This window comes from Rhinatrema bivittatum, chromosome 3 (genome assembly GCF_901001135.1).
Source record: "Rhinatrema bivittatum chromosome 3, aRhiBiv1.1, whole genome shotgun sequence".
Classification (NCBI taxonomy): domain Eukaryota; kingdom Metazoa; phylum Chordata; class Amphibia; order Gymnophiona; family Rhinatrematidae; genus Rhinatrema; species Rhinatrema bivittatum.
This window is the reverse complement of record NC_042617.1, coordinates 256,330,490-256,355,867: the sequence shown is the minus strand read 5'-3', so window position 1 is coordinate 256,355,867 and position 25,378 is coordinate 256,330,490. Positions and strand designations below refer to the sequence as shown.

Here is a 25,378-nt window from a genome sequence, read left to right as displayed (position 1 = left end):
TTTCCTTATCCACACTGGTGGACATGCCAGCCAGAGTTATGCCAGATGTCTTCCGCGTCTGATATGTGGCAAATAAACCAATCTGGCATTTTCAGGGGGTGGATGAAGTCCGATTAGGCTGGCTGGGAACCGAGGGAGAGGAAACTACATCCTCTCCCTTCACTGCCCCACGTGATCTCATCCCATGACCTTTTACTTTTCTTAGAAGCCTCTCATGAGGAACTTTGTCAAGTGCCTTCTGAAAATTCATATACACTACATCTACTGGTTCACCTTTATCTACATGTTTATTAACCCCTTCCTAGTGCGCACACACAAATGTGCCAATTTTATAACATATACATATACGAATCGAGTGTCCCCCAGTTCCCTCCCAGTCCTCTCCAATTAAGGAGGGAACTGGGAGGGAACTTTCCTACCTATCTATTTTCTATCCTTCTTCCCTCTTCCCCTCTCCTCCCTGCCCCCTAAATCTACCCTTATCCCCAAATTTTTTATTTTGGTACTTACTGCTCCGGAGGAGCAGAAGTAGTCTCTTCGTCTTGCCTGGCTGCCGGCGCGCACTTCCCCAGCGCATGCTCCTTTTCAAAGTAAAATGTGTGCAGGGCCCGGCCATGCTCGTAACCTTCGTTTTTACGCGCGCGGGCCTTTTAAATTCAGGCCGATACTGTGTGTATATATGCAAGCAACTCAAATTGTCAATGTTTAGAGGACAATTTTCAGAGTGATTTATTTGAGTAAATAGATATTTATACAGGAAGATTACCTGGCTGAAAGTTGTCCTCACAGCTTCTGAAAAGCACTAACTTTCACAACATGTGTACTATTATTTTTATGACTTATTGTTACTGATTATATGTGATTATTTAATTCCTTTTATTATATTTAATTTATTATCTTGTAAACCGTTGTGATGGAATGTTTTCTAAACGACGGTATATAAAACCTGATAAATACTTTTAGTTGGCTTAAAATAATATTTAGGTCAGGGAGTTTACAGTGTGCACAATCTCTGGCCTCCAATTGGCTGCCTCTAAAAATGTACATTTTTACATAGGGGCAGATTTTAAAAGCCCTAAGCGCATAAGGCCTATTTTCAAAAGGCTCAGCGGCATGCGTAAAGCTCCGAGACGCATGTAAGTCCCGGGCCTTGAAATATGGGCGGGGTGGGGCCGTGGCCAGAGGCCTCTGAAAAGCTGATGGGCCAGGGGATCGCGCGCAGGCAGTCATAACTTGTGAAATAAAGGTGCGGGGATGGGATTTTTTTCGGGCTGGGGGGCGGGTCAGGGAGGGAAAAGTGGGGGGGGGGTTGGGGAGAATGGGGAAAGCCAGCTGGTCTCCCCGAGGGCTCTGTGCGCGCAAGGTGCACTAGTGTGCACCCCCTTGCACGTGCCAACCCCTGATTTTATAACATGCACGCGGCTGCACGCGCATGTTATCCAATCGGGCGTACATTTGTGCGCGTGCGTACATTTTAAAATCTGCCCCATACCTTGTAAGGCAGTTTTCAAAGAGAAATTGCAGCACTGCAGGATATTCAGAATTGCTCCTTTAAGAGATAACTTTCAAAGAATTACACATGTAAATGTAACAAAATATCGTAGCAGTTTTAAAAAGCCGTTTACCTGTGTTAAGTGCACTTACAGGTGAATATCCTATGGACAATTCAATGGCATATATCGTAGCAACTTTCAAAAGCCCTCTTACATGGGTAAAGTGTATTTACACCTGTAAAACCCATTTTTAAGCTTGTAAATGCTTTTGAAAATCAGGCCCTTATTGTGTAGGCATGTCTCAGTATTATTACAACAGTTCTGTGTAACAGTTTTGTATTGTATTGTTATTATTCTGTCATCTTATTTTATTTATCTCATGGTCTTTCAAATGGACTAAGCAAAACTCTCCATGCTTCAGCCAGGAGCCATAAAACTTGAGTTGATATCTGAATATCTCTCTAGTATAGTGGCCTTAGATCTCATTGAGCCAGCTGAGCTTCTTTGCCTTCCTTACCTTTTACCTCTAAAGGAATGTCAAATCTTCTTCTATACAACTTTCCCACTCATGGGGTCCGCAGTCCTAGCCACCCTCCACCTCCACCATACTACCCTATTCAGCAGCCTGAGTCGCTTGCTTGAGCTGCGGGCTTATATTCTGGTAAATGGTATTTGTGCATGTTTTTATTTTGACCTTTCTCTAGCCTTTCCCTCCACTTGCATTGCCAGTACTTTCCTGCCAGCATAACTTTCATCTATTCTTTCCATGTGTCCAAACCATACCAATTTTCCTTCTTTTATCTTCTTAAGTGAATTAGAAATACTGCAATATACAGTATGTTAATACTTCCTTTGGCAAGATACATTTGTTTTTACAGAATTTACAAAGAATTACATTTTGACTGTTGGGGTGGATATTTTTTTTAAAATGTTTCACACAGAATATGCAGTTGTAAGTATAATGATGACTTTTTTTTCTATATAGTTTATGTAAGGGTTTCTTGTTTTCCTTACAGTTACCTGGGACTTGGTTTAATGTCGGCAAGACTTAAATTTTAGGAGGCATTGAAGGGCAAACCTGTGAGGAGTAGCCACTTCATTCTAGTTACATTCTTCTACATTCTTCTAAATCTGAAGGCAAAAAAAGCATTAAATAGTAGATGTGCATTCGTTTTTTGCCGAATTGGAAAATTTCAATGAAATTTCCAATTTGGCATGGATCGGTAGGACCCGAAAAATGATCGGGCTTTCCCCGAATTTTTGGAGGGAAAAAATCATTTTTCGGTTTAGCGGCGGGGGAGGGGCACATTTATTTAAAAAAAAAAAAACCCAAACCCACCCCAACCCTTCAAATTTACTTAATGACAACCCCCACCATCCCATTACCTCCCCCAAGACTTACTGAAAGCCCTGGTGGTCCAGCGGGGGTCCGGAGAGCGATCTCCCACTGTCGGGCCTGCCAGGAATCAAAATGGCGCTGGTGGCCCTTTGCCCTTACCATGTGACAGGGGCTACTGGTGCCATGGGCTGGCCTCTGTCACATGGAAGGAGCAACGGATGGACCGCGCCATTTGGGCCCTAGGGCTGAAGTAAGTTGCGTGCGCTGGCCAACTGCCAGTAGATGTGCCATTCCGGCACAACTGCCAGTAGATGTGCATTCCCGGCACAACGGCAAATGGCTGCTGTGCCGGAGCCTCTGGCCTCTCCCCCGCCCCTCTTACAAGCCCCCGGGATTACACGCGTCCCCGGGCTTTATGCGCATCACCGGCCTTTAAAATAGGCCCGACGCGCGTAACCTTTGAAAATCTGCCTCATTGTATATTTAATATCAAAATATGCTTTCCATAGTAGTTTATTTAGCAAACATTTGATTACATGAAATTAACAGTTTAATCTAAACTTATGATTTCATTTGGCTTCTTCAGTTTCTCCAATTAGGCAGTAGCATCTAAATCAGGCATTGCAGCAGCAGTCATATATTATGTGTAGATTCGTGTGGTAAGTATCTATAGATGTTTAAAAATATTTTTTTATAATTATTTTGATTCAAATTGGAATCTTCTCAGGTTTTTTGTTTTTTTTCAAAAATGTACAAACCTTTTGGGTGAATTTAAAAAGCTCTATGCATGCCAAAGCCACGAGATATGCACATATATTGGTCCAAAACGCGCCACACAGTATTTTAAGTGGCACCTGGGTACGCGAGTACAATTTTTTTTCATAAAAGGGGCATGGGCATGGTCTGGACAGGCCATGGGCGTTCCAGGAAATATGAATGGAAACCACGTGTAAGTTTTTTACGCACACCAGTGCGCGCCCAGCGTCCCTATCCATGTAACCTTACTTTCTGCTATGGACGGGAATGTAAGTCGTGAAACAAAAAAAACTAGGCTAGTCAGTGGAGTTTTTAAAGGTTGGGGCTAATAGGGTAAAAGGGAGGCAAGTTAGCTAGGGGGTTTAAGAAGTCCTTTCCTTTATCTGTCTATCTAACTACTTATTTAAGCACTTTGTATACCTTCATTCCAGTAAAGATCATAACAGTTCACAATATACATACATACTCAATTACTCAAGGAGACATTCAGAGCCCTTTACTGGGGTGAACTGGGAACAAAGTGGGGAAACAGGTAATTGCATCGGCGTACCTATTTACTAAAATCCCCCCCCCCCCCACTTACATTGATTGACGGGCATTTGCAAGCAGATGCGCACGTCACTGTAAAATTGTGGGCACATGTATGCACATATAGCCGATTTTATACCATGTGCAGATATTCCTGCATGTGTTATAAAATCGTCGCTTATATGTGCATGAGCTGGCAAATATGCGTACATGTGCTCCCGTACACAGGTCTCAAAATTCACCCTTATATATAACAAAACAAAAACCACCTTGGCTTACAGAATTCAACATGGTCATATAGTTACAATCTTCTGCACTTATGAAAATTAAAAAAAAAAAATCATGAAATATAAAATGTAAAAATCCCCCAAACAAACCATGTTCAAGATAATATGTAGAAAAAACTTCTCTGATTTTTTTCGAGGTTTCAGTCAATTAGATGCCATCACAAAAAGAAGACCAAAGATACCTCTTTTTTTCTCTTTTCAAACATTCAAAGGACATTAATAATTTTATATTGCTCTAGGTAAATGACCTCATATAGGCAAATATTAAACGGAGCCTTAATATAAAGGAGTATGCCAAATGGTAAGTAGTATGTATCGCACTACCACTCAATGTATAATCATCGGTCATTCAATAGTATTTTTTTCATTTTTTTTCACCTTGAATATAAGTTAACTTATTTTGTGTCAGTTCACCTTAATAAAACTCATAAATCCTTGTAAATTCTTCAAGAGTTACTTATTTTCATAATATCATATCGCTACTTAGCTTATTCAAATGACGTAAAGTGAAGAAACTGTTCGACTCTGTGCCATGAGGATAAATTGTGCCCGACACGGTCCGTGTTTCGGTTTTTCACCCTTCTTCATAGGGCCATCTGCAAAGATATATCCGTCAATAAAATAGTAACTTAAACTATCAAAAAACTTTTACCTTTATCACAGTGGGTACTAACGATTTATTTGTTCAGGATGGTTTCCGTGCTCTGATGATATGTTTCTTCAACCGAGGGAAAGAGTAACAGGACGCCATTTTTAAAAAATAAAAATAACCAATGAGTGATCGCCACGTCAGAAAATCACGACCGCGGCAATCAGCTGTGAATTTGAAAAACAAAGTTCTATCAAATTGTATTAAATTAAAGAGTACCAGTCGATCTCAGCGTTCAATCCTTCTGGAACTATACATCTTAGCTGATAGATCCATTGTTGTTCATGTAGGTTCAATAAAAATTGTGATTTTTATTGAACCTACATGAACAACGATGGATGAATTCAAACCTACATGAACAACGATGGATGAATTCAAAAAAATTGTGATTTTTATTGAACCTACATGAACAACGATGGATCTATCAGCTAAGATGTATAGTTCCAGAAGGATTGAACGCTGAGATCGACTGGTACTCTTAATTTAATACAATTTGATAGAACTTTGTTTTTCAAATTCACAGCTGATTGCCGCGGTCCGTGATTTTCTGACGTGGCGATCACTCATTGGTTATTTTATTTTTTTAAAATGGCGTCCTGTTACTCTTTCCCTCGGTTGAAGAAACATATCATCAGAGCACGGAAACCATCCTGAACAAATAAATCGTTAGTACCACTGTGATAAAGGTAAAAGTTTTTGATAGTTTAAGTTACTATTTTATTGACGGATATATCTTTGCAGATGGCCCTATGAAGAAGGTGAAAAACCGAAACACGGACCGTGTCGGGCACAATTTATCCTCATGGCACAGAGTCGAACAGTTTCTTCACTTTACGTCATTTGAATAAGCTAAGTAGCGATATGATATTATGAAATAAGTAACTCTTGAAGAATTTACAAGGATTTATGAGTTTTATTAAGGTGAACTGACACAAAATAAGTTAACTTATATTCAAGGTAAAAAAAAATGAAAAAAATACTATTGAATGACCGATGATTATACATTGAGTGTAGTGCGATACATACTACTTACCATTTGGCATACTCCTTTATATTAAGGCTCCGTTTAATATTTGCCTATATGAGGTCATTTACCTAGAGCAATATAAAATTATTAATGTCCTTTGAATGTTTTGAAAAAGAGAAAAAAAGAGGTATCTTTGGTCTTCTTTTGTGATGGCAAGATAATATGTATCCATTCATATATTCCACAGAGCTATTCCAAAATGGATTGCCATATAGTCATTCACATTTTTGTTTGAAACATAAATATAAAAATGAGTTAATAGTCTTATATGTGGCCCGAGCCTCATAGTCAGAAGTGTCACACCAGTGCCTGGTTATAGATGCTATTGTTGGCAGTTGGAGAAACTGAAGAGCCAAATGCAGACTACCGTTTTTAGATTTCATGAAATTGTTAACATTTCATTGAAGCGTAACAAAAAAAACTGCTAGAATGAACTCTGTTATAAGCATGTGTTGATATAAATAAGATTGTACAAAAACCCCTTTTTATCTTGCTTTCTGGTTATCTTACTCTTAGTGTGCTTATTTCTTATACCACCAGTTTTATTAAGAATTCCATATTCAACCATCCATCAGGGCTGATTTCCTAACATCACAGACAGAATTCTCCTGCACCAGCTGATGCTAAATTCTAGTCCTTGCAGTGTCTCCTTTACTGTTTTCAGCCCCAGCCTGCCCAGTATACAGAGTCTGCTGGGATCAAATCTTATAGATTTAAATGGCTTTGGTTTTGATTAAAATGGTAATGTGATATTTTAATTTTTCTTTTATGCTGTTTTTTTTATTCTGCTATTCCTTTTAATTACAGTAAAGGAAGGTGAAGAGTTTGTCACCCCATGTTTTACCCCAGAATTTAGATATCAGTGGGAGCATGCTGAAATAACCTACAGAATAAAAGGGCAGAAAGCAGGTACAGTCATCAAGCAAAACATTTTTGCTATTTTTAGAAATTTGGGTGAATTTTCAAATCACATAAAATTAGTATATGCACACGAAAGTATCTTGTACTCGTGTAATTGCTATTTTATAAACATCAAAAGTGTGCGCGCACTTTAGGTTTTACATGTACATATACATGCAAAAAAGGAGCGATCTAAGGGCATTCCAGGGCAGGTCGTCAATTATGTGCATAAGTTTTCTATTTTATAAGAGTCTTAGATGCAGCTGTTGCTACTACCCTTAACAAGGCTTGGGAGTAGCCTACTCATGTAATTTTCCACCTACTAATTATCTTGCATAATTGATATCAGACTTGTTTATTTTGTGCTATGGTCTGGGTCTGAGTGCACAGGGAGGGGAGTTCAGGGTGAAGAACCAGGAGGGTCCTGATGACCTGGAGAAGGATTGGGAGAACTGGTGGAGGAATCAGGAAAACTGGTAATTTCAATTAAATGTGCATGCTTTAAAATATGACAATTTGCGTACATAAATTGGGTTTTAAGCAAGCAAGTCCTTTATTTTCATGCATGAAATATATAGGCATATATTTTTAAAATTGGTAGCAAAAGTATGCCATTCAGTGCATTGAAATATTCACTTTCAATGCATAGCATGTGATCACTCATAAATATACATACACCTGGATGTTGCAGGATAGACATAAGTGTATTTTATAATATGCCTGTATCTAATATGTGCTGGTTATAAAATAATATTGTAGATCTCCACACGGCCATATATGCGCTTATATGCAGCTATGCAGAGTTGTTTGAAAGTTGACCTCAGAGTTTTGATGTTAAGGCATTTTTTTTCCTTGTTATGCCTCCCCTTTTGCTGTTAAAGATAAGAAATAAACACCAAAGATCATTTGCCCATTTTTGTTCTAAATTAAAAAGAAAGCAAATCACCTTATTTGAGCTAGAGCTCTGATGTGGAACTGTTGCCCCATTGCATTATGGAAAGAGTTTCTGCTGGACTTAACAATGGGACTGGTCTCTGCTCTATCCAGTAGAGCCCCTGGCTGGCCTCCCTTCACGCCCCAACAAAAGGACCTTATGTCCAAACTTGTCATCTGCTGAGCTTTGGAAGCTCATATTAAGATTAACTTTTATTTTCTAATTTAAAAAAGCGGCCAAATTTTTCCCAGGGCCTTCACTATCCTTTGTCTTTTAAGGTAAAGGGAGGTGCTTCAAAATATAAGGCTGAAGAAATATTATTTTACTGTATTTTCTGTTGAATCCAAGCAAACTATATTTTTTTCAATGATGGGGTCCTACATCTTAGGCCAGGGATGGCAAGCTCTAGTCCTTGAGTGCCACAAACAGGCCAGGTTTTCAGGATATCCAAAATTAATGTGCATGTGATAGATTAGCATACAATGGAGGCAGTGCATGCAAATCTTTTCATTTTCGTCATCCCTGTCTTAGGCACCAGTGGTTCTCAACCTTTTTCCCATTGTGACACCACCAGACAGACCATGTTCACATGACACACTGCTCGTTACAATTTACGGTGGAAATAAAAAAAAATAAAGGTCCAGTATTATTTTTGTTTAAAATGACACAAGGAAAAGATACATATTCTGTCTGAACAGAAATTGCATAAACAGTAAACATCCCACACCAAAACAGCACCAATTTCCAGCACTTAACAGTAACCACCTTACCTAAGAAAAGGCAACACTGAAAATATTACACCAGGCCTTAATACACCAATACATCTCCTATTAGGAAAACGGACCAAGTAAGGCTGCTATAGAGCCCTACACAGAAACTACATGCCAGCAGAAAACCTCACCTGAGTCACATGTGCTGACCCTCACCTAACAAAGAATAAAGAGACCAAAATGCATAACTAGAAGCATGCAGACAAAAACTGAATTGGAAACCGTAACAAGCCAGAGTCTCTGTATGCAGTGCAACAAAGGAAAAAAGAAACATCACCCATCCTTATAAAACAAATCAAGAAATATAAAATCAGTAGCAGTAAAACCATACTAACAAAAAGAACAGATTATTTCAAAACAGCAGATGAATGGAATATCCAATAATTAAAAACTCATATCAAAAATTTCTAGATACCAATAAAATATTTTAAAATAGCAGACACAAAGACCCAGTAATGAAAAATAAGGATACAAAAAATGTTTTGCTCTGCATACCTGGGAACGTTTGATATCCAGGTGTCCTGAGATTGTTTTGAATTAGCAGGAGGAGGGGCAGTTTGCTTGCAATTTTCTCCTCTCTCTCTCTCTCTCTCTCTCTCTGTCGCTCACATATACACATGCTTTTTTCTCTCTCACTTATATAGGCTCTTAATTATACATTTACAAACATGATGTCTATCTTTTCAGGCTTTCACACACATACATGCTGTCCTTTTCTCTCACACACAGACTCTCATTCACATGCTTACAAACGCTCTCTCTCTTTCTCTCATTTACACACAGGCTCTCAATCACATACTCACATGCTCCCTCACCTAAACCAGCTCTCAATCACACATACTCTTTCACATGTACAGGCTCTCAATCATTCACATACATGCTATCTCAAACACACATGCTTACTCATTCACTCACTCTCCCCCCTCCCCCAAACTAGCGGCAGCAGCCTCCTCCAGTCTAACCCTAAAGGCAGCAGCAATCTACTTCATTTTCAGCCCTCGCGGACCAAGGAGTCCCATTCGCCGCGGTGGTTGACGACGTTCTTCATTTTTCTCTGAGCTGTGCTGCTCATTCCTCAGGCTGCACCTCTCTTTTCTATGGGCCGACACTGCCTGCACTAGCATGGTCTCTTCTTCCCACACGCGCACCCGCTGATCACCACTTCCTTTTCTGGGCCGTGGGAGGGCAGGAAGAAGAGAGCCTACCAGTGCTGCTGACTCCAGCTCTCCTACCGCGTTCCGCCCGGGCTTTCATTGTTTTAAGCCCAGGTGGGGGACCTATCTTCCTCGGGTAGGGGGAGCAGCTGGATCAGCAGGGGACCGGGAAGTGTGGCTACACACCTGCGTGTGCTTGGCGATACACCGGGTTGAGAACCACTGCCTTAGACACACAGCAATGAAGTCACTCATTTAACTGAGAGCTCCTCCTGATTTACAGTGATAACATTTTGTCAGGCTTTATGATAATGATATATTGTCCCTGCTGGAAAGTGGGTGGGTGTTTATTGAACAGTTGGCAATATCTGAATCATGCATGCGGCCCTTCCACAGATGTCAGTTATTTGACTAATTAAAATGACTGCAGTGCTGTTTCATATAAAATGAACACCATAAAAATCTGAGGCAGCACCCAAGATCCTCTCAGTAAGCTGAAATGGGTTTAAAAAAAAAAAGTCCTCAATCCAGGAACACAACATGAATGGATATACAATCTTGCAGCAAATGGCTAGTACCAGTTGTCTTGGATACATTTACTGACTTTTTTCCTTTGCAATATCCAATATTCATGTGTCTACTTTTGCTATTTGCTTGTGTAACACTTTTAAAGAGGCATTTAACATAGTTGACTCAAGTTGGACACCTTGAAATGCTCCCCATGGGTTCATAATGCTAAATGTATACCTAGATATATCCAAAGGAGAGAGTTCATTTCAAGTTCTTTCTGCACTTTTTTTCTTTTCCTATGGTAGTGTATTTGTTTGTGCTATCTTTTTTATTTCTTTGGAAGCTTTACAGAATACATATTTTGATTAGGCCATCTGTCCTTCACTGAAATTGAATAGATACGGGGAGATTAAAATTCACTTCCTGAGGAAGCAGAAGGGTTCTTCCATAGGCTTAAAATAAATCCTGCAATAAATGGGCAAAATGAGCCTTTTTTTTTTTTAAATTTAGTTTTATTGAACCATTAGCTTCGAACATATCCAACAAATATAAAACATTTAGGAATTAATTTTGAAGGCGTTATGCATATAGATGTAACATTATAGCAATTTTCAAAAGCCCACTTACTCGAGTAAAGTGCTTTTTAAAATCAGGTCCTTAATATTCGTAGGTAAAACAAAATGATTACATAATTTGGTTCAGAATTTTTATCAAAAATTGGTTTCCCCTCATGCCCTTTAACCTTACCTCCCCACCTAAATTCAAATATATAAAACATTTCAACAAGAGAAAGTGAAATCCGGTCAAACATTTATTCATGTTCACACCATCATGCATTGGCTCCTATACAGTTTGAAAAGGCCATATTCTATCACTCCTATTCACAGTCAACTTTCCCATAAAGTACATGGTCCAATTACATTAGATCAATGAATCAAGTGACAGCATAAACACTTTTTCTTCAGTTTCATTCTGCTATACCAATTCAGATGTTTAGGTTATCTTCCCCTGCTAGCAGATGGAGACACGCAACACCCTTTTTCTGCAAGATGACTGGTATTTACCATGGTGCAGCTCCATCAAAAGCCAGTATTCTTTGTCTCCAGTAGATGGCAGGACAAAACTTGTCTGTGCAGCAGGAACATGACTCCCAGGCATCGGCCTTTGCCTGACCTGGTGAAGAATTTTTGGGCAATTCTGCGTTTTGTCAAGCTTTTCTGCTTTGACAGTGGACTGTGGGCCATGCTTCTGGTGCTTTCAAGTTATACGAGCCCTATGCAAAGTTCCCCAACCCTAGAGGGGATTTGGTAAAGGTGTAGAGGGTAGAAGCTTGCTTTGGGCTCAAGGAGGATCTTCTGTGTGAATTGTCTTCCTTGTTATTTTATTTATTATTATTTATTAAATATCTGCCTATAGCAGACAAACTGCCCGATGAATTACAATGCATAAAATCATAATAATTCAAATTAAATAAAACAAGGTAGATGATAAACAAAATACCAAAGGCTGAATAAACTTGTAACACTTAACTTTAACAACTGTAACCAAAAACCTCTTGAAAGAGAAAGGCATTGAGATGCTTTCTAAAGATATAAAATTGTTCATTCTCCTCAGTGCCTCAGGAAGAGGATTCCAAGTTGGAGGACCTGCCAGGGAAAAAGCTTAACATCTGGTAGCAGATAAGTGGCCTGCTTTACAGGATTCACCAATTGATTGTATCCTGACATTTGTAGTTCTTTCCCTTTGGCTTATTAAAGCTTTAAAAAAAAAATGGAGAAAGATGAGATCAGCCATTTCTGCTTCAGCAAGCAACTGGAGGAAGATGAGTCTCCAGTGATTGGGGGGGGCAAGGGGGGAGGCATATTAGAGCTAGTGTAGAAATGAGGGCCAACAGTCATCAGTCTCCTTGTCTTCAGGCCTGCAGTATTTCTGCACAGCTTCTGATTGCATTGTAATGGATCCTGGTCAGCACTGAAGTAGTTGTGAGCTGGTGCGTCTGCTGTGGTGAAGGTTCCTACTGTCCTATTTGTATCAGCAGCAGTGATTCTTGAAGGAGCCTGTGAAGGCCCCCGGATCTGGCAGCATATGTTTTGGCAGTGCTTGTGATCAGTTCTTCGGAACCAGGCACAGCAGCAGCTGAGTCCAGTGCCTAAGTTCGTTTTCATTTTCTCCTAAGAGGCAGCCATTTGGCGGAAGCAACCAGAATTTTATATGTATCCCTCAGGTGATTCCCACCCGTTTCTCCTCCCATGCTGAGGCCTTGCATCCTTGGGGAAGGAGCTCGTGGTGGTCTTCCATGCAGAGGAAACCTATACTGAAGATATGCCAGGCCCCTGTCCTTTCTTCTAGGGGAATTTTTTTTTCCTAGAATTTGGTTTCTTTAGCATTTTACAAAAGGCCTTCTGTGTTTACAGATGCATGGTGAAGGGGGAGGGTGTGTGGCTACAGCTGCCACAGGTCAGGGCTCTTCCCTGGTTTATTTCAGCCTCTGGATGTGGGGGTGGCAAAAAGAGGCCTAATTATCCACAATGGTGTTTGGAGCAGAGGACTCTGAAAGATTACCTCCATTTTTTTCTGTCCTGAAGGATAATGTGGATGTAACAACATCCATAGGTTGCATTAGAGAGAGATTGACTCTCTCTTCTGCCTATTTGTCAAAAAAAAAAACAATCATATCTCAGGTGATCATGTCCCTTAGGATGTCAGTTTTTTTCAGGTTGTGGAGGTTCCATTAGAGAACCCTATTGTTTGAACCCATAATCAAAAGCTTTTCCTCTTTTTCAGAAGTGCAGAATATGCTCCGAATGGAGTGGGAATCCCCTGAAAATAGTTGAAATTTTGAGGCTTCACCAAGTTGTACCCTTTTTTTGCCACCAGTAGCCACACAATGCTTTTTTTTTTTCTTTTTCAGATGCTGAAGGAGATGCCCTGTGATTTTGGTGAATGCTTGTAAATAGCCATTCTGGTAATTGGGGGCATAGCCCTCAAAGATCACCAGGGCAAAAAGATTTAGGTTCTGTTGAAATATGTCTCTTTATCTGTGCCTTTCGTAGTGCAGTTCATGATCTGTAATGTCTGTGTAGCTCAGGTGCTAGCTCTGAGTACAGCAGCTCCCTGAAAGGTAGGAGGCAGCTCTGGTCAGTGAAGGTTGGTGGTTCCCCTCCTTGGGGATGACTGTAGGCATTCGCCTTCAGCAGTTTTACCAGGAATGGTCCTACATGTCTTCATGATTAATCCTTAGTTCTTGCCACTCCAGGTTCCCGACCTTTATATGGTGTCTCCATACGTTTTGCCCACTGGGAGAGTGGCTGTATCTTACCATTGTGACAAGTAGCTTCCACACTTGCAGGCAGTAGTTCCAGTTCCATATGAAGTGCAGGGGCATGATTTTGTAAATGGATGGTTTCTACAGACCCATCCTTGATTTGAAAGGGGTAAACAGCAGTCTTTGCATTTTTTTATTTCAGTATAAAAAACCTTTCTTCCTCAGTGTTTGGGCAGGTCAATCCCAATGTGTGGATGTTGCACCTCTGCCAGCTGATGGAGATGGAGCAAAAGCTGACAGCTATATAGTCCTGCCCCAATATCAGCGCTCCAGTATTCTCTGTCTCGAGCAGATAGTGGATATGCATTTCCCTTCGGGGATTGCCTATGTGTTTAAAAAAAAAAAAAAAGTTGGAAAGGAGATTTCAGGAAAATGAGGATGTCTATGTAGCACTACTTGCATCCTGAGGGTGATACCATGCAGTTCCTCCCTCAGTAGAGTACCTAGTCTGGTAGCTTTGATTGTGTGGACCTAAATTCGAATTAGCAATTGCAGGCTGAGAGAGGCTCAGTGATGAAGGCTTTAGCCCTCTTCCTCCGTAGCCAAGACCTGTACCTGCTCTCAGCTAGGGAGGACTGAGCTCAGGCAAAAGTTTTTTACTTAAAAAAAAACCAAAAAAAAACAGCAAAAAAGAAGAAAGCAGGAAGGTCTGTTTCCTCAGCATTTGGCTGTTCCACTCACATCTCTGGGGAGTTCTGTGAGGAGAGAGTGCAGACACAGCGGGTTGAGAAACACATCTTGTGCTTCCAATTGGATGCGCTGACTAGGCGCATGTGCTTGGATGCACATTTTTTTATGAGTCCATTTTGGACACGGCTTTATACGCGCAGGTAATCTAAGCGCAAGCCTTTATTGGTCTGTACACTTACTGCATGGTGCCTGCAGAGTGGTTGGACCTGACTCCTTGGGGATGCAGAAGGATCCTATTTTGGTCTCTGCACGTAAGGCTTCTTGTTTCTTTCCCCTCCTGGATGCAATCCAGGAGTTGATTGATCTGGAATGGAGTCACCAGAGGCGTCTCTTAAAGGGGACATGTCTTGGCAGGTTATACCCCTTTGGATCCGCAGGCCAGAGAACAGTTGTATTTCCCTAAGGTAGATGCCTTGGTGTGTTCTGTCACAAAACATACCACCATCCTGGTAGAGGGAGGTATGACACTGAAGGATGCTCAGGATAGGAGGAGTGAAGCTATCCTAAAGCAAGTCTTTGAGGCAAGTGACAATAAACTTGCAAATTGCTTTCTTACTGCGCCTTGGTAGCTGGGCTATCTTGCGTGTTTGTCAAGAATCTGGTGGAGCTAGGTCCGATCTTGGACCTATGGTAGAACCAAAGGCCGCCCCCTTGGCAAATGCAGGCTGTAACTTGGTATGCACAGCCGCCAAAGGAACTGCTTCAGTTATTGCAGCCAGGCGGCAATTGTGCAACTGGTCTGCGGATACTAAGCTGCCCTTCAAAGACTCACTTTTTATTTGGCAGTGAATTGGAAAAACTGGCAAATAAATAGGGAGAGACACAGGTCCCTTGACTGCCAGAGGACAAGCAACCCATTGCCCGATCTTTTCAGGCAACTGGCCGCTCTCAAGACTACCGGCATTTTCGGCTTTAGAGGGGATGTTCTTCCCAGAGATCCCATCCGCAGGTCTCAGTCCTTTCGCCCCCGAGCACCTCAAAAGGATGCAGGCTCTGGAGTGGAGACCTCGGTCTTCCCAATGAAGGTGTTTGCAGGCTAACCTGGTGATGCAGGAGATAGGTACTCTCCTATCCCATTTTTATCACAGGCGGGACTAGATTACTTTAGATCAGTGTGTTCTTAAAGTAATTCAGGACGGGTATGCTCTAGAACTTCTTCGCATTCCTCCAGATGCCTTCATGGTTTCTCCATGCAACTCCCCTCAGAAGAGAGTAGAAGTAGATGCGAAATTACAGCATCTGTTTAATCTGAAAGCGGTGATTCCTGTTTCCAAATCGTAGCGAAATACGGGGCCTTTGTTCCATTTATTTTGTCGTGCCCAAGAAGGAAGGTTTGTTTCAGCCCATACTGGATCTCAAGGGCATCAACCAATATCTACGAGTCACGCATTTCGGGATGGAAACCGTGCACAATATCATAATGCCTGTTCCAAACAAGGGAGTATCTCACAACTCTCTGGATCTGACTGAGACATATCTGCTTATTCCCATCCAGCAGGTATATCAGAGGTTCCTCCAATTTGTTATCCTGGATCACCATTACCAGTTTCAGGCCTTGCCTTTCGGACTAGCTACAGCGCCCAGGCCCTTATTCTAAGGTCATGGTGGTGGTGGTAGTGGCTGCCCTTTGCAAGGAGGGCATTCTAGTTCACTCCTATCTGGATGACTGGTTGATTCGAGCCAAGATAGTGAAAGACAGTCTTCCCGCTTCCCGCAGGGTGGTTTCTTTGCTACAGGAATTAGGCAGGGTGGTGAATCTGGCTAAAGCATTTGCAGCCATCTCAGATCCTGGAGTATCTCTGGTTTGATTCACTACAGAGCAGGGCAAAGTATTTCTGCCGAAGTCTCTGATCCATATGTTGATGCTACAAGTTCGATCTCTACGAACTCTGATCGTCCTACCCGTGTGGTCTTATCTACAGGTCCTGGGGTTGATAGCAGCCACTTTAGAAGTAGTTCACTGGGCCAAGGGCACACATGCGCCCTTTTCAGCGCACATTGCCCTCCCGATGGAGTCTGCAGTCGCAGAATTATGCGGTGAGGCTGCTCCTTCCGTTAGAGATAAGATCCCATTTGAATTGGTGGTTACCGTAGATCATCTCAGGAAGGGAAATTTCTCTAACACCACCAGATTGTTTGGTACTCACGACAGATGCAAGCCTCTAGGGCTGGGGGGGGGTATGGTGTCAGGAGTTGGTGGTGCAGGGGCACTGGAATGCATCAGAGCAGCAGTGGAACAGCAACAGAATGGAGACACGAGAGATTCAGTTGGCATGCCTGCAGTTCACCGAGCAGCTAGAGGCTCGGGCAGTCCGGATAATGTCTGACAATGCGACGACAGTGGCTTACATCAAATCAACTGGGTGGAACAAGAGTCAACAGGTGTCTGGGGACATAGATGCACTCATGGTATGGGGCAGAGCAGCATCTCCTAAGCATATCCACCTCTCACATTGCCGGAAGGACAATATCAGATCTGATTTCCTCAGCATGAGTAACTTGGAGGCAGGAGAACGGGAGCTGGTGGACAAGGTGTTTCAGCTCCTGGTGAATCGCTAGGGCCTACCAGATGTAGAACCTGTTAGTGATCTTCAACAATGCAAAGGTTCCACGTTTCTCTTTATTCGCAGGTGGGACCCCAAAAGCAATGGCATCGACGCTCTTGTTCAGGAGTGGCCACACTGTGCTCTTCTGTATGCACTTTGCCCAGGCTGGTCCAGAAGATTGCAAGTCAAATCAATACTGTCCTTTTAGTGGCTCCAGATTGGGCTCAAATGCCGTGGTAAACTGGGTTAGCAAAATCATTACGGCACCCTATGTGGCTGCTGAGCAACAGAATAGACCACCTTCCACAAAGGCTCAGGTGGTATTGTTAGCTGAACTCATCAGCATGATCATCTTTGCACACCTTTTCCAAGCATTACCGCTTGGATGTTAGTGCTATGGGAGGATGCCATGTTTATGCGGGCAGTATGACTGGACCTGAGATTTGCTTGGTACATTCCTCTCATTTCCGAAGGCTGAGGAAGGAGAAATTACTAATTACCTGATAATTTCCTTTCCTCTGTAAGGGCAGGCCAATCCCAGATCTGCCCACAGCTGCCAATGTTTAAATTTGTGGTTGCCTTTCTTCGGGCAAGCTATGCATAGTATAATTCCTGCTCTTTGTTGAAAAACTGGTAAGTGGCTTTTCTAGCCCTTAGTTTGCTAGATATGTTCCTTCTTTTGACTGAGTTCATTGTTCCTATTGGTTGAGAAACATGAATGGTTGGCTGTTGATAATGTTCAAATATAATCAGTTTTGTCCACAATTTTTTGCTTTTTCCAAAGAATATTTATTTTATTTATTATTTTATATACAGACATTCGATCTGAGGACATCACATCGGTTTACATTCAGGTACTGTAGGTATTTCCCTATCCCCAGAGGGCTTACAATCTGTTGTTGTACCTGAGGCAATGGAGGGTAAAGTGACTTGCCCAAGGTCACAAGGAGTGACAGCGGGACTCAAACCCTGGTCTCCTGGTTTGTAGCCCACTGCTCTAACCACTAGGCTATTCCTCCTATTCTTTATGGGTAGAAATCCCTTGTGTGTCGGGAAGACTATAGTGATAGGGGTATACTACCGTCCACCTGGTCAAGATGGTGAGACGGACAGTGAAATGCTAAGAGAGATTAGGCAAGCTAACCAAATTGGTAGTGCAGTAATAATGGGAGACTTCAATTACCCCAATATTGACTGGGTAAATGTATCATCGGGTCATGCTAGAGAGATAACTTTCCTGGATGGAATAAATGATAGCTTTATGGAGCAATTGGTTCAGGAACCGACGCGAGAGGGAGCAATTTTAGATCTAATTCTCAGTGGAGCACAGGACTTGGTGAGAGAGGTAACGGTGGTAGGGCCGCTTGGCAATAGTGATCATAATATGATCAAATTTGATTTAATGACTGGAAGAGGAACAGTGTGCAAATCCAAATGAGAAGAATTGTTAGAAAAATATTGAAAGGAGCAGCTACAAAAGTAAAAAATGTCCAAGAGGCGTGGTCATTGTTAAAAAAAATACCATTCTAGAAGCACAGTCCAGATGTATTCCACACATTAAGAAAGGTGGAAAGAAGGCAAAACGATTACCGGCATGGTTAAAGGGGGAGGTGAAAGAAGCTATTTTAGCCAAAAGAATCTTCATTCAAAATTGGAAGAAGGATCCAACAGAAGAAAATAGGATAAAGCATAAATATTGGCAAGTTAAATGTAAGACATTGATAAGACAGGCTAAGAGAGAATCTGAAAAGAAGTTGGCTGTAGAGACAAAAACTCACAGTAAAAACTTTTTAAAATATATCCGAAGCAGAAAGCCTGTGAGGGAGTCAGTTGGACCGTTAGATGATCGAGGGGTTAAAGGGGCACTTAGAGAAGATAGGCCATCGTGAAAGATTAAATGATTTCTTTGCTTCGGTGTTTACTGAAGAGGATGTTGGGGAGGTACCCATAATGGAGAGAAGGTTTTCATGGGTAATGATTCAGATGGACTGAATCAAATCACGGTGAACCTAGAAGATGTGGTAGGCCTGATTGACAAACTGAAGAGTAGTAAATCACCCGGACCGAATGGTATACACCCAGAGTTCTGAAGGAACTAAAAAATGAAATTTCAGACCTATTAGTAAAAATTGTAACTTATCATTAAAATCATCCATTGTACCTGAAGACTGGAGGATAGCAAATGTAACCCCAATATTTAAAAAGGGCTCCAGGGGTGATCCGGGAAACTACAGACCGGTTAGCCTGACTTCAGTGCCAGGAAAAATAGTGGAAAGTGTTCTAAACATCAAAATCACAGAACATATAGAAAGACATGGTTTAATGGAACAAAGGTAGCATGGCTTTACCCAGGGCAAGTCTTGCCTCACAAATTTGCTTCACTTTTTTTGAAGGAGTTAATAAACATGTGGATAAAGGTGAACCGGTATACTTGGATTTTCAGAAGGCGTTTGACAAAGTTCCTCATGAGAGGCTTCTAGGAAAGTAAAAGTCATGGGATAGGTGGCGATATCCTTTCATGGATTGCAAACTGGCTAAAAGACAGGAAACAGAGTAGGATTAAATGGACAATTTTCTCAGTGGAAGGGAGTGGACAGTGGAGTGCCTCAGGGATCTGTATTGGGACCCTTACTTTCAATATATTTATAAATTGATCTGGAAAGAAATACGACGAGTGAGATAATCAAATTGGCAGATGACACAAAATTGTTCAGAGTAGTTAAATCACAAGCGGATTGTGATAAATTGCAGGAAGACCTTGTGAGACTGGAAAATTGGGCATCCAAATGGCAGATTTATTTATTTTATTTATTTAGTGATTTTTTATATACCGCAGCACGTTAATAACATCACCTCGGTTTACAATAAACAAAAATTAGCAACAAGCTAATAAGGTGAACAAATTATTATATCAATTAAGAACAAGATTAATACAAAGAACGATTAGACTAATGATGATAATATAACAAATGAAATAGCTAGCTATATGATGGATATAAACTGCGAGAAAATAATGAATAGATCTCTAAATATAACTGATATTGAAACTAAGTAGTATTGTTTAGTTTAATTGTTAATATAGAGATAAGACCTCAGTTTTGGCAAGAGATCTGAATTAACAGAAACTTCTGGTGGCCAATTGGTCCAATCATCGGTCTTGTAATCTCTAATTTTAATTTTGTTAATTTTGATAAAAAATTCTTTTATTATTAATTATTGCCATGGTAACAACCTTAAAAATTACTTTATTAATTTTAACTTTTTACTAAAATTGATGTCTATTGGTACTAGTAAAGCAACATTATGAGTTTCAAAAATTGATTATTTTTGCTTTGCTTGATGTTAAACTTGGTTCATAAATTTTAAACACTATTTCCTAAATGTTGATGAAATTGATGTTAGTCACTCTTAATGGATGACATTGGTGTTTGGTTGCCTATAAATTGAGATACTTAATGAAGTGACAAAACATTCACTCAGTTCAACAACTAGCTGAGTGATGCTGATTGATTGGACTAACACGTCTCAAAAAGATAGCATGGTATAGCTATTCAACAACTTTGTAGCATTGATGAACCAAAATAGCAAGTCATTCGCTTAGCCAAACAATTAACTGTGTTAAGCTGATGGACCCGATCGTCTCAAAAAAAGTAACAAAATGTTAATGTTCAGCAACTTTGTAGCAGTTTATCAGACTTTTAGTGTCTCTGTGTAAATGAACCACAATGTTGGCTGATGAAACTGTGTAGAACTAGTCCAATGACATGATATCTCAGAATTGATATAAAATTCTCTGCAGCCAAATATATAATGCAAGTTAAGCAATCAAATTTCCAGTCTTGCAATTGAAAATGGGACGAACGGTGTCATTCACATCGTCTCTCATATGATTTTATATCCCGACAAAATTATATGGACGGCAGAACACTTATCTGAGATTTGATGAATTTTGATGATCTCAAACGTTACAGATTGTTCTTTTACTTGGTTCTGCCGTGACTAAGACCCGAGGGGTCTAACAACCGCCGCCAACGCGGCCGGCGTTTCGCAAAACACGCTGCTTCAGGGCGGACTCTAGATTTAAACAACACATGAATGAAAAATTATAAATCTTTTTAAAAGCCATTTATTACATTTAAACGGACTTAAATTTACTTACGATTTGTAGAGAGAGACTACTTCTACTATGGTCGGGCTCAGACTGAAATTATTTTCAAAAAATGGCCGCGCTAGATTTAAGCTGATGATTGGCTTAAAAAGTCACCAATGGGTGTTCTTAGTTACAAGCTGCCAACGTGCTGACATTGTGCTATGCTGTCAATGCCATTCGTATTGTTGCAATGTAACGCTTACTACTTGTCAATAAAGATCTTAGATGTTGAACTCAATTACATCCGTCATACTTCCTTTACTTAAATATGGAATGGCTTAACATGCTTAGCGATGATTTTATGAATAAAGATAAGAATAATTTAATGAATGAGGCTATTCCATTCTATTTTAGAATTCAAACCATCTGGTTCTTCGGATTTTAATTTGAAAATCCATTCTTGTTCTTTTTTGTATAATAATCTCTCTCTGTCGCCTCCTCTTATGTCTCGTTTGATATGTTCCAAAACAAACCATCTCAGCTCTTTAATATCATGGTTTTCCTACATGTAATGCATCACTATTGGAGCGGATGTCTTTTTATTCTTCAAACAGCTTTTGTGTTCACCTATCCTTAATTTGAATGATCTCATTGTTTGTCCCACGTAAATTTTGTTACATGGACATCTTATGACGTATATTACATGATCTGTCTGACACGTAGTAAAATTGTTCATTTTATATCTGTATTGAGTGTGTGTGCAAATATATTCCTTGATTTCTAATGTTTGGTCACAAATTTTACAGTGGCCACATTTGAAATGACCCAATGGTATAGTACCATCAATTGTTTGAGGAAGTTCAATGTCTTTTAACATAGACGGACTTAAAATTTCCTTCAAATTTTGTGATCTTGAATAAGCTGCTCGGAATTCCACATTTTGCATGCCCGGTATCATTTTAATCAAAAACCAATGATGACGCATGGCTTGTATAATCTTACGTGACCAAGGTGAGTATCGAGTTACACACGTGATTGTATTCTCATCTTGAGACTTTGATTGTGGTGTAAGTAACGCATCCCGATCATAATACAATGCACGTTTGAATCCTGTTTTAATGCATTTATTGGGATAGCCTCTATTCTTCAAATCCAATTTGAGCTTTTAAAGCTCAAATTGGATTTGAAGAATAGAGGCTATCCCAATGGACGGCTATCCCAATAGCCTATATTCTTCAAATCCAATTTGAGCTTTAAAAGCTCAAATTGGATTTGAAGAATAGAGGCTATCCCAATGGACGGCTATCCCAATAGCCTCTATTCTTCAAATCCAATTTGAGCTTTTAAAGCTCAAATTGGATTTGAAGAATAGAGGCTATCCCAATGGACGGCTATCCAATAGCCTCTATTCTTCAAATCCAATTTGAGCTTTAAAAGCTCAAATTGGATTTGAAGAATAGAGGCTATCCCAATGGACGGCTATCCCAATAGCCTCTATTCTTCAAATCCAATTGAGCTTTTAAAGCTCAAATTGGATTTGAAGAATAGAGGCTATCCCAATAAATGCATTAAAACAGGATTCAAACGTGCATTGTATTATGATCGGGATGCGTTACTTACACCACAATCAAAGTCTCAAGATGAGAATACAATCACGTGTGTAACTCGATACTCACCTTGGTCACGTAAGATTATACAAGCCATGCGTCATCATTGGTTTTTGATTAAAATGATACCGGGCATGCAAAATGTGGAATTCCGAGCAGCTTATTCAAGATCACAAAATTTGAAGGAAATTTTAAGTCCGTCTATGTTAAAAGACATTGAACATCCTCAAACAATTGATGGTACTATACCATTGGGTCATTTCAAATGTGGCCACTGTAAAATTTGTGACCAAACATTAGAAATCAAGGAATATATTTGCACACACACTCAATACAGATATAAAATGAACAATTTTACTACGTGTCAGACAGATCATGTAATATACATCATAAGATGTCCATGTAACAAAATTTACGTGGGACAAACAATGAGATCATTCAAATTAAGGATAGGTGAACACAAAAGCTGTTTGAAGAATAAAAAGACATCCGCTCCAATAGTGATGCATTACATGTAGGAAAACCATGATATTAAAGAGCTGAGATGGTTTGTTTTGGAACATATCAAACGAGACATAAGAGGAGGCGACAGAGAGAGATTATTATACAAAAAAGAACAAGAATGGATTTTCAAATTAAAATCCGAAGAACCAGATGGTTTGAATTCTAAAATAGAATGGAATAGCCTCATTCATTAAATTATTCTTATCTTTATTCATAAAATCATCGCTAAGCATGTTAAGCCATTCCATATTTAAGTAAAGGAAGTATGACGGATGTAATTGAGTTCAACATCTAAGATCTTTATTGACAAGTAGTAAGCGTTACATTGCAACAATACGTATGGCATTGACAGCATAGCACAATGTCAGCACGTTGGCAGCTTGTAACTAAGAACACCCATTGGTGACTTTTTAAGCCAATCATCAGCTTAAATCTAGCGCGGCCATTTTTTGAAAATAATTTCAGTCTGAGCCCGACCATAGTAGAAGTAGTCTCTCTCTACAAATCGTAAGTAAATTTAAGTCCGTTTAAATGTAATAAATGGCTTTTAAAAAGATTTATAATTTTTCATTCATGTGTTGTTTAAATCTAGAGTCCGCTCTGAAGCAGCGTGTTTTGCGAAACGCCGGCCGCGTTGGCGGCGGTTGTTAGACCCCTCGGGTCTTAGTCACGGCAGAACCAGTAAAAGAACAATCTGTAACGTTTGAGATCATCAAAATTCATCAAATCTCAGATAAGTGTTCTGCCGTCCATATAATTTTGTCGGGATATAAAATCATATGAGAGACGATGTGAATGACACCGTTCGTCCCATTTTCAATTGCAAGACTGGAAATTTGATTGCTTAACTTGCATTATATATTTGGCTGCAGAGAATTTTATATCAATTCTGAGATATCATGTCATTGGACTAGTTCTACACAGTTTCATCAGCCAACATTGTGGTTCATTTACACAGAGACACTAAAGTCTGATAAACTGCTACAAAGTTGCTGAACATTAACATTTTGTTACTTTTTTGAGACGATCGGGTCCATCAGCTAACACAGTTAATTGTTTGGCTAAGCGAATGACTTGCTATTTTGGTTCATCAATGCTACAAAGTTGTTGAATAGCTATACCATGCTATCTTTTTGAGACGTGTTAGTCCAATCAATCAGCATCACTCAGCTAGTTGTTGAACTGAGTGAATGTTTTGTCACTTCATTAAGTATCTCAATTTATAGGCAACCAAACACCAATGTCATCCATTAAGAGTGACTAACATCAATTTCATCAACATTTAGGAAATAGTGTTTAAAATTTATGAACCAAGTTTAACATCAAGCAAAGCAAAATAATCAATTTTTGAAACTCATAATGTTGCTTTACTAGTACCAATAGACATCAATTTAGTAAAAAGTTAAAATTAATAAAGTAATTTTTAAGGTTGTTACCATGGCAATAATTAATAATAAAAGAATTTTTTATCAAAATTAACAAAATTAAAAATTAGAGATTACAAGACCGATGATTGGACCAATTGGCCACCAGAAGTTTCTGTTAATTCAGATCTCTTGCCAAAACTGAGGTCTTATCTCTATATTAACAATTAAACTAAACAATACTACTTAGTTTCAATATCAGTTATATTTAGAGATCTATTCATTATTTTCTCGCAGTTTATATCCATCATATAGCTAGCTATTTCATTTGTTTTGATTGTATACTAGTTATATCCCATTTTTTTGGTTAATGATAATAATATTCCAATGTTCATGGCCATTTTGAAAATAAATGGGCGGTACGAGTCCGATAAAGTCAAGTTTATCAGCAGGATAAAATAAATAGACGAGTGGTAAAATAAATAGATGAGTGATAATGGGTCAGAAACACAGGGATAAGTAATTGGCGTTTCAGAAACGGAAGATCATTGGGTGAAAGCTTGTTCAAACAGCCAGGTTTTAAGATTCTGCTTGAATTTCTTATGGCAGGGTTCTAGATGCAGGTCTGTGGGCATTTTGTTCCAGATGTTAGTTCCGGCAATGGTGAATGAGCGGTCTCTAGTGGCAACGTGTTTGATGTGTTTAAGTGAAGATGAGGCGAGTTTGGCTTGGTGCATTTTCCTTATTGGTCTCTTTGATGTGTGGAAGATAAAATGATCGGAGAACCATTGCATATCTTGGTTGTAAATCGATTTATGAATGAGGGTAAGAACTTTGAATAAAATTCTAGATGCTACAGGAAGCCAGTGCAGGAACATGAGAGCAGGAGTAATGTGGAATTTAAT

At 39.9% G+C, this 25,378-nt stretch overlaps 1 protein-coding gene across 1 annotated transcript in view; it reads left to right on the top strand.

Annotated features, from left to right (window-relative positions):
- Positions 1-25,378, top strand: part of ENTPD6 (ectonucleoside triphosphate diphosphohydrolase 6) — a 166,134-nt gene that overhangs the window by 86,153 nt on the left and 54,603 nt on the right. The window contains 3 exon segments of the mRNA XM_029594503.1: positions 2,510-2,541; positions 2,544-2,573; positions 6,887-6,988. Coding sequence (XP_029450363.1) covers positions 2,510-2,541; positions 2,544-2,573; positions 6,887-6,988 — 164 coding nt within the window.